This window comes from Andrographis paniculata, unplaced genomic scaffold, assembly GCF_009805555.1.
Source record: "Andrographis paniculata isolate CXL003 unplaced genomic scaffold, ASM980555v1 Contig62END, whole genome shotgun sequence".
In the NCBI taxonomy this organism is placed as follows: Eukaryota; Viridiplantae; Streptophyta; class Magnoliopsida; order Lamiales; family Acanthaceae; genus Andrographis; species Andrographis paniculata.
This window is the reverse complement of record NW_026137598.1, coordinates 4,517,729-4,532,440: the sequence shown is the minus strand read 5'-3', so window position 1 is coordinate 4,532,440 and position 14,712 is coordinate 4,517,729. Positions and strand designations below refer to the sequence as shown.

Genomic DNA, 14,712 nt, shown 5'->3' with positions numbered 1-14,712 from the left:
AAGTTAATTTTCCACAAAATATTTAAGGAATGAGATAGTATTTATTTATCAATTTTTTATATTTTTTTTGTTCTACATAAATTTTTTATATTTTTTTATTTGGGTTCGTACAATAAAATTTTTTTATTTATTTTAAAAAATAATTATATATTTTACTTTATTTAAAACTTTAAAATTTTTAATATTAATTAAATTAATTAATTATCCAATTTAAATGTATAATTATTTGTATTAACATAATAATTATTTTTACTAGTATAATTTTTTTAATATGATATGATACTTAATCTCACATGTGAGATGGGCAACTTATATGTCGATAGCATATATATATATATATAAGACTTGTACGCAAATTAAACGCTTAAAACGTACACTATTACACCAAACGTGTAAAGTAAAACAACTATTTATCACACAATCTCCACTATTATTATTATTATTATTATTATTTTTATTATTAGCATTACCTGCAGGCACAAGAAGCAGCCATGGCTACCTCGCTCCTCCTCTCCCCCACCGCTGCCGGAAAATTACAAGAGATCAATCAGGCGCCTCCAGCAGCGGCAACGCTTCGGACGGCGAAGGACGCCGGAGTTCTCCGGAAGTCGAGAAACAAGGAGAGATCGAACTGGAGGATCGCCGCTTTCGTGGTGGAGGATCCAGCTGGAGTAGCAGTTAAAAATGCCAAGGCGGTGGAGCGGAAGCTGCGGCGGAATACAATCAGCCGCGGATTTAGCTTCTCCGCGGCGGCGCTGCTCTTCCCATACCATACCGGAGTCGCTCAGTTTCTGATTGAGAAGGATTACATAAATGTAACACATACGAAGCTGCTCATCAAATTAATGTTCACAAATTCACAATCGAATTTACTTTGAAATTCTCCTTCGTGAATTCAATCAATGAGCAGGAAAGAGTACCGCTGGCAGGATCTTCGGCAGGTGCAATTACAAGCGCAGCAATAGCTTCTGGAATAAGCATGGAGGAGGGGCTGAGAGCTGCGAAGAAATTGGCGGAAGATTGCAGGCTGCACGGTACACTGTTTCGCCTCGCTGTATGTACTACTACTGTTCATCGATCAATTTCATTATCGAACACTGCTGCACATACTCACGAGTTATTATCTATCATCAATCATCAATTTCACATCTACAATCTAGAAACTTCTGCAGGCCGTTCTTCGAGACACTCTGCATCGAATCCTGCCGAACGATGCTCACATACGGTGCAGCGGAAGAGTTCGTGGTACTCATATCTACACCTTAATTTCCATTTGCACTTAACTGTTCATCAATATCCAAATCGATGAAACATATGGTCTGGTGCTTGATTGATGTGATGTAATGTAATTCAGTTGCTATAACACAAATCCATAATTTCATTCCGAATGCTTTGCTGGTGGACCAATTCGAGTCCAAGGAGGATCTGATCAACGCATTGCTGGCTTCCTCATTCATTCCAGGGTATGTGCAAAAACACGACATATCAGTTTCATCATCCATTTTATCAAAACAAGCTAAGCTACTGACTATGAACGAATGTGGTGATAATGCAGGTATCTTTCGCCAATGCCGGCGACAGTGTTCCGCAACCATCTGTGCATCGACGGAATCTTCACACATTTCATACCCCCAACCTCTGCCCCTCAAACGGTAATGGTGAATCTGCACTATATATAAACTAGATAGTAAATTAAAGAAGAACAATAACAATGGCATTGAATTGAATTTAATTGAACTGAATCAAATTTGGTTTGTGGATAATATGCAGATAGGTGTTTCTGCCATTCCAGGATTGATGGGGCTGCAAGATATTCGGTTCATCAGCCCTGATTGTAACCCTCCACACAGGGCAAATCTTTTCCAAGTTAGTTACAATTACTTTCCTATTCTATATAGTATCTATATACATGATTTCTTTATACTATTCTTACTATTCATTTTAACTCATTTGACACTGACTAGAATGCTCTTGCTTTTTGAAAGATTTTAAAAAATAAGTTAGAATAATAATTAGGGATAATTTGAAAAGGTATGAATAATTTTGTTACAAAGTGGGGACCATAATTACTAAATAAAAAACAAGATAATTATTTTGGAACATACGAAAATAGAAAAATAAGACAATTTTTTTTGGGACAGAGGAAGTATTTTTTTTCAACCCTCTAAAATTCCAAAATCTTCAAAAATTTCTATCTAAACAAATATTTAATTTTCTTGGCCATAAGTAACTAGTAGTAGTAGTAGTAGTAGTATAATAGAATAGTGTTAAATCCAATTTGGGTTGGGTGGGTACCTGCAGTATTTGAATTGGGCATGTTGGCCAGCAGAAGAGGGTGTTCTTGAGAGGCTGTTTGAGTGTGGATACTTGGATGCAAAAGTTTGGGATCATCAAATAACATCATCAACACTACTTCATTCTTGAAGTTATGTATTTGGAGATTGGCTTAAGAATATGTGGACAGAAATGGGAATCCATTAAAATGCTGAATTTGGAATGGGACTTTGTCCCACATCGGTTTCTGTACACGTAAAGGCAGTGGTGTGTGCTATAAATTGGGCTACCCCTGCAATGTAAAACTCATACCTTTCTCGGCCTTTTGGCTAAGATCAAGTGTAGTATCTGTTCTTATCAGTTTAATATCTGATACGTGGGCCATCGGCCCACATGATATTAAATTTATTTTTCTAGGGGGAAAGCCCAATAAAGTAGCTTGCTGCTTGGGCTTTCGAGTGTCGTCTGAACGTTGCACTACAGTTTGGGCCTGGCACACCCCATCAAATATTAGTTTCATATTTTCTTAAAATAGATTTTTGCTTTTTTGGTTTTCTTTTGATTTGGCCCGATGGGCTACCTTTTCTGCTGGTTGATGATTATGTATATAATATATATATATGTGTTATGTTGAAAAACCAAGAACAAAGATACATTGAGTTCATAAATTTGTTACATAATGAAGTGCACCTAACTTAATTAAATACTTAATTCTTGGATGATTATCCAGTCCATACTTCATTCCTATATATAAATATATATTATATTATTGTCAGATTGTAGCAACTTACTAGAATAATATAATTATTTTAATGGAGTGTGTGTTAGTTAAGAGTATAATGCTATAGGAAGATAAGTAGACGACATTAAACACCAAATCAAACCAACCAGAAAGAACATCAACATGATTTATGATAATCATCATCTTTCTCATCTGCAATAAATGCAAATTGTACAGTTTTGTTTGTTCATGTCATTCCCTTTGGGAAAGATGAGTGAGTGAGTGAGTGAGTGAATTACATCATGTCAAATGAAATCAGTGAGTGAGTGAGTGTCTTCAGGCCACCACCTTTCGGCCTCGACCTCTTTAAAATTCTTCCATGTACAGTTAGTAATATTTCTTTATCTTGTTTCTGAGGGAGGAGAAGGTCCCTCAATCTCTCTCTCTCTCTCTGTGCACTTCAAAGTCTCAACAGCTTCGGATCGGATCGGATAGGATAGGAGCCACCATATCAATACAGCAGCCAGCAGGAGGTTAAATGAGGAGGAAAGGAACAACCACTGCTGCAACTCCAATTAACATGTTGTTCACCCATCCAATTCTTCCATTACCTGCACAATATATATATCTTGTTACTCTACTACTACTAATCAAATTCAAATCATATAATAATAAAAGGAAACGGGAGCAACCGAGCCAGCACCTCAAACAACAAACTACTACATGCTCCTCGCACCAATCAATCGCCACAAAAGTATTTCACAAACTGAATGGGGAAGGTGAAGGAAACCAAATACTCTATGGATACTGTCGGTGTCAGAGGGAGGAGGAGGGACTAGGGACTCAAAATCTTATTTGTCGTCCGTCCAAAAGCAAAACAAACAAAACATCACCTATAAGTTTTGATCCGATTATGCTACTATCAGGACACATCACCCATCCCTTAAACATGCACGCCAAAAGTTAATTCAAATATTCCAGGCCCCAATATAACTTTAAACCAGCACTTTAAAGAACACAAAAGATCCACCAAATTTCAACCAGGCAGGCACAAAATATATGGATATTTGCAGGAATAATAACTTACACGATCTGGATGATGAAATTGACGGCAAAACATGATTCCGAGAGACCAAATATTTCCTGCTCCTTTCTTGACCCCATGAATCGTATGTTGCACCAGGTAATGGAGGAGGAATTGGCAAGATCTCATGTGTCAAACCTGCTGGAGGCAATCTTGGTGGATCACTGGACCCGCAATGTCGGCTGTTATGAGCTACTGAGGACTTTGGCAGATTACCTATCGGAGGGGATGAATGGTGGGGTTGATTTTGTGGACTAGGTGAAGAGGGCAGAGGAGACGGGCTACAACCACCGATTTGCTCTGGGGATGGAGCCGGAGATGGTGATGGAGTCGGGCTTGGTGAATGAAGTGAATGCTTTAGATATGACGACAACCTAATTCCCTTAACTTTACCGAACACATAATGATCAAGTCCAAGATTTCTTGCAGGGCCAGTAAGGATATGAGCTAATTGTTTCAGTCTCTCCTGTGAAAGGAATCCCAGATCCGAAACAACTGAAGCTTCCACAGAAACGGGAGCATCTATGGTCGACCCAATTTTGTTTGTTACCTTTATGTACACTCCCTGTTCCAGAAGTAATTAATAAGAAAACTAGAAAATGTTAATTTAAAGAGAAGACTTTAGTGAGCAGTGAATGGATAACATTTCGGTGTCACTCAAAAACATCAAACAATAGGAATTTACAAATTAAAAGACTAGGAAATTTCAACAGTGAAATGTTAGATATTCCGGTTAAATACATTTGTAAAAGTTCTTATCCAGCAAATTAAGTCATCAAGTCATCATGATGCTGATTTGACCGGATCAATATATCCTATATGATTGACCAACATATGTACATACATATCTCAACATATGTTGTATTATAAGATAACATATGTTGAGTTATAATATAATATATGTTATATTATAAATATGCTAAAATGTGTAAATATATGTTGGTCACCCACGTAGCATATGCTGATCCTGTGCACGAAGCTGACTCGACCAAATCAGCGGCTGATCCATGCCCAAGAATTAAAAAAAGTGAAACAATGATGTATCAGCGAACAATTTTAACCAGATTTTGAAGAGAAAAGGATGACGATTGTGTAACCTCATAAAACAACCACTATATAAAATAACATTAATAAAGAAATTCATCATGTATACTTCCGGGCTTATGGCAAGAATACACTACAATACAAAAGATTTTTTACCTCATTGGGCATTAGGTGCAGTCCCAATTTCAGCTGTTTTTTCAGATCCTGAAGGTTTTTCCTTATGTCATAAATAGAGCTATTGAGCGTAAAACGAAAAAGAACAGGGTGTGTCTGCAAGATCACAGCAGCTTGTTCGGGTATTATAGTGACCCCGTCAGGAAATTTCAAAATCTGAAATGTAGAAGGGTCTCCAAAAAATGAGTAATCCACTGTCAAGTTAACTTGTCGAAGGAATAGATCTATTAAGGACAACTTCAGCAGACTTAAGGGCACCGGGTCTATTTCACTATTATATGAGTTAGGAAGAAAGCCGAAAACTACGTCTGTCCACTTAGACTTCCCTTCTGGGCGCATAGACAGGACGGCAACCTGTCAAGAAAAGTGATCAACTTCTTACTCCTCTGTAAATCAAAACTAAAAAAAAATTCAAGTACTGTAAATAATGGAATGTGGACAGACCTTAGAGGAAGGGACACCTAATTCTCCATTGAGATCATATTCTAGTCGTTTAATGTATGGAATAAGCTCTGAAACTGGTTTGTTGAGTCGGAAGTATGCTTGAACCGTTGCTGAGAAAGAACAAGAATACAAAAATCATGGATTTAATTATACACACACAGAAACACGCATCGATAAATACATACATATCCGATTTTTCAGTTCTACAGATTTCATAAACACAGCCGATTGTTTAAGCAAAAAGGGACGGACAGATGGCATGGACTTTTCAACAGGTAACTTTAGGTGGCACTTTGAGTAAAAATCCATCACAATAATCAAACTAAAATAAACAAATAAACAAGTGTCGAACAATGAGAAGATGAATACGATGTTTAGATAATGAGCTCAAATCACTGAAGCTTCAGCTTAGATTAACTCTGAGACAGAGAAAGATCATCGAAATTCAAAGTAAGCAACTGCTAACCATAGGCCAATTTTTTTTTTTAAGCTTTCACCATCAATCTATATCTACGTAACTTACTATGGAGTATGGAACAATCCTGGAATATTTTAAACATAAAGTAAATTAAATCTGTTCCAATTCAAATTGCAAAAACATCTCATAATTTCATTATCGTTCTGAGCAATATCATATGATCAAAAATTGCTCAAGAAATTTATTGTAAGGATTACAGAGAGTTAAACATGAAATTGGCTCCGCCGATCGGGGGAAAGGTTAACAGTGAATCAAAGCATGTAAAATCACAAGAAAAAAGACAATTGAAGAAATCATAAACGGACGAATAACAAGGATGAGTGATGAACAGCCACTTCATAAGCCCTAACTACGAGACCACAGAACACCATAATCCCCCCGAAATGGAAATCACAATCAAATCAATTAAAAACAAATATCGAACAAAACAACTAGTTTACCGCTGTGCTTGACTGATTCCTTGGCTTCGAACCCTAGGTGCCGATACCGGATTGGAAGAGCCCAAACCAAAGCCAAAACAAAAGCAGCGTAGCTGAGCATCAAAACGGCGGCGCACTTTAAGGAGATGAAGCGAGAAACATCCACCGAACATCTCCGGCCGGCGGATGTTCCCGGATTCTGCTGCTGCACAACTGGCAGTGGCTGATCATCGACTTTCCCCATTCCGACCACAGCATCTGGTTCGAACAAGAAGGAATTTATCCGATTTTCTAGAAATTGTGGGCAGTCATGTGAAAAGATGAATTGATCGACAGAGGACTTCAATCAATTTGCTCTCAGTTTGGATTCCCCAAAGGCCATGGACGAAGTAGAAATGTGCGCCTCGCCACTTTAAGCGCACTTTAGAGTGGAGCCCTTCGATCCTCTTCTCTTGCACAAATATTTTGGGGAGAATTTTAAAACCGGATAATTCTGGGGCGAATTGTGCATTTTGCGACTTATTTGGGCAAATTAGATTTAACATTATTTCTTGTATATAGAAGAAAAGGGTAATATACAAATCTACTTTTAACATAAATGAGCAAATATATATATATAATTTTATTTTTATAATAAACAAGTGTTGATATAATATTTCGAATGTAATTTAATTTTTAATATAATATAATATAAATAATAAATAATAAACAATAAATTTTATGTTTAAGTTTAAACTTACAAAAATAATTAAATAGTTGAAAATTTGTGGAAAAAGAACACATTTAGTTAGAGTTTGAGTTTTAACCTAATATAAAATTTTAAAGTAGAATAATTATTTAATTTATAAATATTTGTTGATGTCATATCTTAAAAATAAAATCAAATTTTAATATAATATAAAAATAAAAAATATATACTTATTTGACTTGATTTTTTTAAATAACAAATTTAGAAAAACATTTTTTTTTTTTAATGTTTAAAACATATACTATTAACCTATTATACACCCTTCAATAAAGTTTGTAATATACATTGTGCTCGAAGGATAATATATAGGGTAAATAAAGGGTTATGACTCATTAATTATTGTAAGAATCAATAAATATATTTAATTTAAAAATTATTGGTACCCAACGTGGTGGAGAAGTAAAGGTGAAATAGAAAGGTTGATTGCACATATTGTGGGCATAATTAATACTACAAAAACAAAGGAAAAAGGTCACAAGTGAAATTCAAATTTTCAAATTTAAAATGCGCCTAACAATGTCAACTTTCTCTTCACCTGCTTCATCTTCTTCCCTATATTTATTTATTTATTTTTTTGGGTGAAAATGATCTACTTAAAGTTCATATGGATACAGTCCAAAAGTAAAAGACCCTCTTATGGGCCATTTTTTTGTCAATTCTGCAAGCCATCGGTTCAACTTTAAAGCAACCATTTTCAATAAAAATATTATCTGAAAACAACAATATAAAGACTAAAAATTTAAACAGATACATACATACATACATATATATTATTATTATTTCAAATTTCTAATGCAGATTCAAGTTGTGGTTGGGGCCCTATCTATATTATAGCCACAAATGAATGTACAAAGCTTTACACAACAAATTACAAGGAACGTATGTAACAGTGAGGCAAACAAGTGTGCACTATAGTGTCGTGTTTGTTACTAACTATGTTTTAAGTAGCAGACGACTAACGATCGCGGGGAAATATTTTTTCAAGAAATGAAATGAAGCGTTTCGAATAAGCCTTAGGTTCCACCACAGAGATCGATAGGGGGTCGAATTTTAGGGACTTAAAACGGTGCTCTAATTTCTTTTTCACGTTGTATTCTTGCAGTATATCAATAATGCCGAGGTATAGGACAACATCGTATACCTCAAAAAGCTCGATTTCTGCCGAGGCTGTCTCCGTCTGCACGAGCTTGTGGTTCGCCTGGGCCGGCATGTTCACTCCTAGCTGCACCCTCAACCTGGATAACATGTACCCCATAGTTAGCCGTATCGATCTTTTTTTCCTTTTTCTACGTATATGAAAGCAATATTTCACCTTCCAGTTCCGGGCAGAAGAAGGTCGACTTCCTTGTTCCCAATAGAGTGTGCTTTCAAAGTGCTTCCTCGTATGTGCGGACCGGGAGCATGGCTGACAGATTCGGGCTCGTGGGTTACCAAGACCAAACCTTGTGGAGGAATTGAAAGTTCCCCCGATATCGAACCTTGAAGAAGGGCGGGGGCGGGGGCGGGACATCAATCAGTTTCAGACATTGTTAACAATGCAGTAAGAAGTGATACTTACCATCTGCAGCCGGGCTAGTGCTACCGGACTTGTCCAGGGAATCTTGAGACTCCAAGAATGATTTTAGATGCTCGGGAGCTCTGAAATGCAGGCCTAGGAGAAGGCTATAATCGATGATTTGCTGAGATTCTAAGAATGCGCTGTCGAGCGATAGTTGTCTGCAACAAAACATGGCGGAAAGTTGGTGTTTATATATACTAACAAGAATGAACAATTTAAAAGAATGTTGAGTAGATTCAGAGATTACGGCATAAATGCATTATACAATAAAAAGCTAATGTACATCTCCACACAAATAGCAAACAACTTACCGGGGTTGGACAAAAGACGAAAAATTAGCCACAATATAACTAATACATTTGCAATTTTCTAACAAAAGTTACATCAAACTTCGATGATGGTGTGTTTAACGTCTTTATTGCTATTGCAGGGAGCATGGCTACCTCAAACTGTTGTAATTATGAGAGGATGGAGACCCTTTCGACTTGATACGTGGGATTATCACTTATTATATCACAATATTTGAGAACTTATACCTTACAAGTTTTATGCCTCAGAAAAATCCTAATAATCTAGTGTCTATCCTTTATAAGTAAGTCTTCTCAAAAAAATTCATTTATGTAATGCTAATCTATACATGCTTATGAAATTGAATAAATTAGCTTTACAGAGTATTGTCAAAGTAAGTTACCGAAAAAGCGATTCGCGCAATGATTTGTCCATATGGAACTCATATGCCAAATCAAGATCTTTCAGTGTTGTACTCTCATCAATATCATCCTTATTCGTGCATCTACCATGCGTTGAACCTTTCAAATCATAACGTCGATGTATGCGCAATTCAGTGCAGAACATGTTTCCCATGACCACAAAGCGGATCTGCAAATAACAAAACAAGATTACTGGCCTAATCATACAATTTCCTCACTTTTTGTATACTTTCGTATAAACCTTGCAACTTTCCAAAAGAAAAATTAACTACTTGCATACAGAAAGTAACTTGTAGCTATGGAAGATTGTGTGTAACCTTTTTCCCGTGTTTCAAACTTATTCTGTGTGCCCCAAAGAATTTTGTTATAAGAGTGTTATCATGTGCTTTTACATGAATGTAATACTTGGGTAACATCTTTAGTAGCACCTGCAAATCAACAAGGGGAAAATAATTGGTAATAGGTTCCATGTAGAGATGTTTTAGGAAGCAATGGCGAGCCAACAACATTCTATACAACTATAAGTATATTAAAGAATATGGCTGACTACATATGAACTGTTCGTTGATATGCATGATGGAACAGAATCTGGTGATTTTCCAATAGACTTGAGGGAGACCTAGAGATAATTAAAGATTTGAAGCAACTTTCAAAATATAGATTCCACCTTATTGAAATCTATCCAGTTTCGCCCAATTATTAGGAAGAATAATATATGATTACCTACAATGTATATACTGGTGTCTGTGGCATCAAGTAAACATATATTATATTGCTTCAATTGAGTATTTCTATCAGTTAGAATTTGAGTTCATTGGTCTCCCTCCCCTCCTTAATACAATGCATGGCATGTTCTTTAAAAATGGATATGTGCACTCACTTCATGTCCATTAGATTGTGTGTTGAAGTGATGAAAGAAAGCATTAAACAGAAGATCAAACAGCATAGCAAGCAAAAATGCAATTCTTCAAACCTTTAGTTCAGATTTTTTCAATGTCTTAATCACAAATCTGTCATCTTGAGAAAGATAGAAAAGGCTCCCGCTTTTTCCTGGAGAACTAAGTTCTCTCAGACCTTCATCACCACATATGGACATCATGTAGTCGGCAGCATTTAGCTTGAACAGCTCTCTCAGATTCCTTGAAATAAAACCACAAACAGAAATTTACTGTTTGAAAGGCCATTCAACAATTGTACAATATACACAGACATTCATAGAATTGTAGACAAAATAACATTCTGAGAGTAGGCGAAAAAGATAACAGAGAAGTGTTTTTGGACACAAAAATAAAATGTGGAAAAAGAAAGAACTAATCACAGAGGCCTGTGAATAGATGGAGAAAGCAAAAAAGCAGATGATCATTTTAATAATAACTATATTTCAAGCTCCTTGTACTAGGAATATGAAGATTAAAGTCCAGAGGGTGATTATCAAATGATTTACCAACTTCTTCAGAAACAAATAAAACCAAATAAATGACAGGGCATCAAAATAGATATTTACATTCCAACATTCAATTGACGTTAGAAATAAAGTATCTTAAGCCTAATGTTAAGAGAAATTGAATGAAGGGTCAGATAAGTTGTGAGTAGGGTAGGGTATCATGCCACTTTTATCCAATTTAGATATTAAACTACATAGTGCTTTGGCAATCAGATAAAGTTACACCTGTTTTCTACCTGATAGATCCATTATTAACTATATCTTTCAAGCATGCAAAACATCATGTCATTCAATTCAACTCAGATGAGCTAGACACTGTTTCTTTGTGATACAAAAGATTCTTTGTGGCATGACAGCATTCATATTAATAATGAACGTTCTGCCATCTAAGACTGCAAACTCCTGTTCTGATTAGTTCAAATGCATACAAATATTCTAAGATGGCAACCAGTGATTGTATGTGCAATCCATTTTAAGTTGCAAAAGTATATTGATCTAAAAGGCATAATATTTTGGTTGATTACACACTGCCTAAATAAAAGCTTTCAACTTCCATTTCCTTCTTTTTTCCAGGAAATATATGCATAAATGTCTATTGAATTTTCAAACCAAGCAAAACTAATTTACAGCAATGTGCAACTCCCATAATTGTATAATTGTATCAAGGACATCACAAATGAGAGGGCGCCATTTTCAGAGAGATTTGCAGAAGAAAACTAAAACAAAGCTTGAAGTCATTTTAAGCTATTTGTGTTCAAAATTCTAAAAAGCAATCAGTGAATATTCAATTCAGAGGTGTGATAATCTAAAAATACGCTCTTGGCGATATAAGTACACAAGAAAAAAGAAAAAATAATTCTCATGATCTCTAATATATAGCAAAAAGTAACAGATCATATTCAGAAAGGAAAACAAACTTTTCAACTATATGTACAAGACAGAATTTAACAAAGTGGTACCTGAAGACCATTGGGCAGTAATCTTTCCAGTAAAAGTTAATCGATTTATGCGGAGGAGTTAACTTGGAGCCTTTTCTTGGGAAATACATTCTAATTCTAGCTTGACTTCCAAAATCAGATGATCTAACTTCACGCATAGGTACAGGTGTAATCTTGCCAACAGTATACCTGTCAATTTCACAAGAGAAGCTTGAATTTAATTCACCAGTCGACCATGAAAAAATAAGTATAAAACAAGACTTGCGACGCGTGAACTTGTGTAAGAGTCCCATTTTGCATTACCTGATACCTAGTTGCAAGCTCAGCATCAGATAGTAGCTTCTTTGGCCTTTGAAAATGTCTCCAAACGAACTCCTTTTAACTTCTTTTGCAAATTTTAGTCGCTGTTTAGTTCTGTGAGATGATTTTGAAACATTTCTAATCCTTTCTTTAATAAGAACTCCCTGCATGTATTCTCTTTCATAAGCTAAAGCCTGATTATCTGGACAATCAATTTGGCCATCATAAGAATCATGAGAAGTAACACAGGATTCATCAACTATATTAGTGCAGCCCCGTTCATCATCTAACAATGTTGTTTTGTCTGAGAATTTCCGAGAATTCCTCAGAAATCTAGACGAAATTTTATCAGAAAAACTGCGCTTCACACTGGGCGTTTCTTGTTCTTCAGATCCTGCAGATAAACTACGAGATGGCTCCTTTTTCCTCTTCTCTTCATTTCCTTGAAGATTGCATCCAGCAGGATAGAATGTTCCAAGACCATCCTTTAGTCCCTTACTCCATGTTCCAGAGTAGTAGCTTCCATCTGCAAATCTGTAGATACCTGACCCATTTCTCAACCCATTTGACCAAAATCCATCAAAAAGACTTCCATCAACCCACTTCATAACCCCTCTTCCAGACATAGTCCCATTTTTCCAATTTCCAATATACATGTTACCATTACTCCACACATACCGACCACTGCCTTCACGTATTGCCTCTTTCCAACAACCCTCATAAACATCTGAATTTGGATACTGCTTCCTTCCAATTCCATGTGGGGAGTTCATATTTAAAGAACCTACATAGATGGAACTGTCGCAACCAAGAAAAGTTCCAAAACCATGAATGTAACCCCCCGAAAAATCACCCTCATATTTAGCCTGTGATGGCCAGAAAATCTTACCTTTACCAGTCATTTTCCCGCCTTCCCAGTCACCTTCATAAACTGTCCCATCGGACCACAAATATTTACCTTTTCCATGAGGAAGCATTCCCTTGATGTTACCAATATAGACATCTCCATTTATAAATTCCTTCTCAGAGATCCTGCAGATAAAGATAAACAACAAATCAACAATGCATTAGCCATGAAGTATAGATCATTTTGACTTTTTCTTATCAGAATAATTACTCAATCCGCTGAAATCATTAATAGCATGAGAGTGAACCTTGAGACAGTTTCCATGACAAATGTTAATTGCTATATAAATAACCTGCAGAACATTCAAGAGAAAACATCTCAAGCAATGCGCTTCATGTGAATCAAATAAACTAAAAGCTCATGTAAAAGGTAGGTCAAAACTTAATTGCTAAACCAAAAACTAATTCCAAGTATCTCTAATTCTTCTTCTATAATTTCCCCTCAAAATGGTTCGTTCTGCATAGGTTGCTTTTACTATTAAAGTGCTAATAGAAATTCACTAGATTTGCTTTGGTACTGGCAAAGATATCGAACTTCAGTTAGTTTTACATTGACTACACAATTCGCCAAATGACCTGTTGGGTGCAAATTGCAAATTCGATACAGCATCGGCCTATTCATGTGACCTCAAGCATAGTAAAAACAGAACTCTACGTTCCCCAAAAAAATCAATAACAATCTATTATTATAAAACTTGGTTTATTCCAATCCTTATCCGACTACAGTCTACAGGCGAAGAAATGTGCTCTAACGATTATTTCAAGCTACGCATAGACATTCAAAAGCGATTCAGCTGATAAAGCTTACTTTCGAACTTCACCTCTCGCAATCTAACACCAAAAACTGCTCCGAACCAAACGTATTTTCACCTCAACTAGCCATTAAAATGCACCGAATACAGCAAAAAACACTAAAAAACCTATAAACGTATCATAAAAGAGCTCACCTGGAAGCACCAATTCATCCGAAACAAATCGATCGCCAAAAAGGAAAAAATAAAAAATAAAAAAATCACAAAAAGGAAACGAAACAGTACTGAAATCAAACTTGAATTCACGAATATAATCTCCACAATAACATGAAATTCATTCGATCATAGCGCGCCGTTAATCAATCTCTTTGAACTGAAGAACTCACCCTATTCCCAGATTTTTAACTTTTAGAGACGATGACGAAGAACTGAATATAGGAAACAGCTCAGATGTACACGTGGCGTAGAGGATAGTGGGACCCACCTAAATTCAGTTGCTCTTTCTATAGGCTCCGTGGAGTAAGTTTTCTCGAGCTATATTAACCGTTGATGTACTGAAACTATCACATCCAGTTACTTGATGAATTTCAGGACTCCAACGCCTGTACCCTTCTAGAAATTTTACCTCTTTATACCTAGCGGTGCACCGAACTTACGGTGCGCTGAGTTGTAGAGGATTCGGTCCGCTGTAAGGAATCTATCGTGTGGCAAAGCAATA

General features: G+C 36.1%; 3 protein-coding genes and 1 non-coding gene across 11 annotated transcripts; 2 read left to right on the top strand and 2 right to left on the bottom strand.

Moving 5' to 3' along the window:
• The first annotated feature begins 302 nt into the window (after positions 1–302).
• On the top strand, positions 303–2,787 carry LOC127260778 (uncharacterized). 3 transcript variants are annotated; one of them, XM_051288697.1, is made up of 7 exons: positions 303–815; positions 911–1,054; positions 1,161–1,245; positions 1,355–1,463; positions 1,556–1,652; positions 1,771–1,866; positions 2,330–2,787. In XM_051288697.1, exons 1-7 carry the CDS (start codon positions 492–494, stop codon positions 2,396–2,398), a joined length of 924 nt encoding a protein of 307 aa, XP_051144654.1. In that variant the 5' UTR covers positions 303–491; the 3' UTR covers positions 2,399–2,787. The 3 variants fall into 3 exon arrangements, with proteins under 3 accessions (XP_051144654.1, XP_051144652.1, XP_051144653.1); XM_051288695.1 differs by having other exon boundaries at positions 311–815; positions 2,302–2,787; XM_051288696.1 differs by having other exon boundaries at positions 319–815; positions 1,173–1,245; positions 2,302–2,787.
• LOC127261441 (U2 spliceosomal RNA) lies at positions 2,583–2,778 on the top strand. The gene has a single exon (XR_007840925.1). It is a non-coding gene; the product is annotated as a U2 spliceosomal RNA (small nuclear RNA).
• Positions 2,788–3,143: 356 nt separating the features above from the next.
• On the bottom strand, positions 3,144–7,128 carry LOC127260777 (uncharacterized). Its single transcript, XM_051288694.1, has 5 exons — positions 6,660–7,128; positions 5,742–5,851; positions 5,280–5,651; positions 4,083–4,644; positions 3,144–3,606 (listed from the first exon to the last, which is right to left on the bottom strand). The coding sequence occupies exons 1-5, from the start codon at positions 6,880–6,882 to the stop codon at positions 3,530–3,532; spliced, it is 1,344 nt and encodes a 447-aa protein (XP_051144651.1). The 5' UTR covers positions 6,883–7,128; the 3' UTR covers positions 3,144–3,529.
• Positions 7,129–8,138: 1,010 nt separating this feature from the next.
• Positions 8,139–14,402, bottom strand: LOC127261162 (phosphatidylinositol 4-phosphate 5-kinase 7-like). Of its 6 annotated transcripts, XM_051289390.1 has the most exons (11): positions 14,190–14,398; positions 13,491–13,535; positions 13,226–13,368; positions 12,340–13,120; positions 12,058–12,225; positions 10,628–10,793; positions 9,972–10,082; positions 9,636–9,823; positions 8,945–9,102; positions 8,699–8,864; positions 8,139–8,621 (listed from the first exon to the last, which is right to left on the bottom strand). In XM_051289390.1, the coding sequence occupies exons 2-11, from the start codon at positions 13,505–13,507 to the stop codon at positions 8,342–8,344; spliced, it is 2,178 nt and encodes a 725-aa protein (XP_051145347.1). In that variant the 5' UTR covers positions 13,508–13,535; positions 14,190–14,398; the 3' UTR covers positions 8,139–8,341. The 6 variants fall into 6 exon arrangements, with proteins under 6 accessions (XP_051145347.1, XP_051145345.1, XP_051145343.1 ...); XM_051289388.1 differs by having other exon boundaries at positions 12,340–13,368; positions 14,381–14,402; XM_051289386.1 differs by having other exon boundaries at positions 12,340–13,368.
• Between the last annotated feature and the right edge of the window lie 310 nt (positions 14,403–14,712).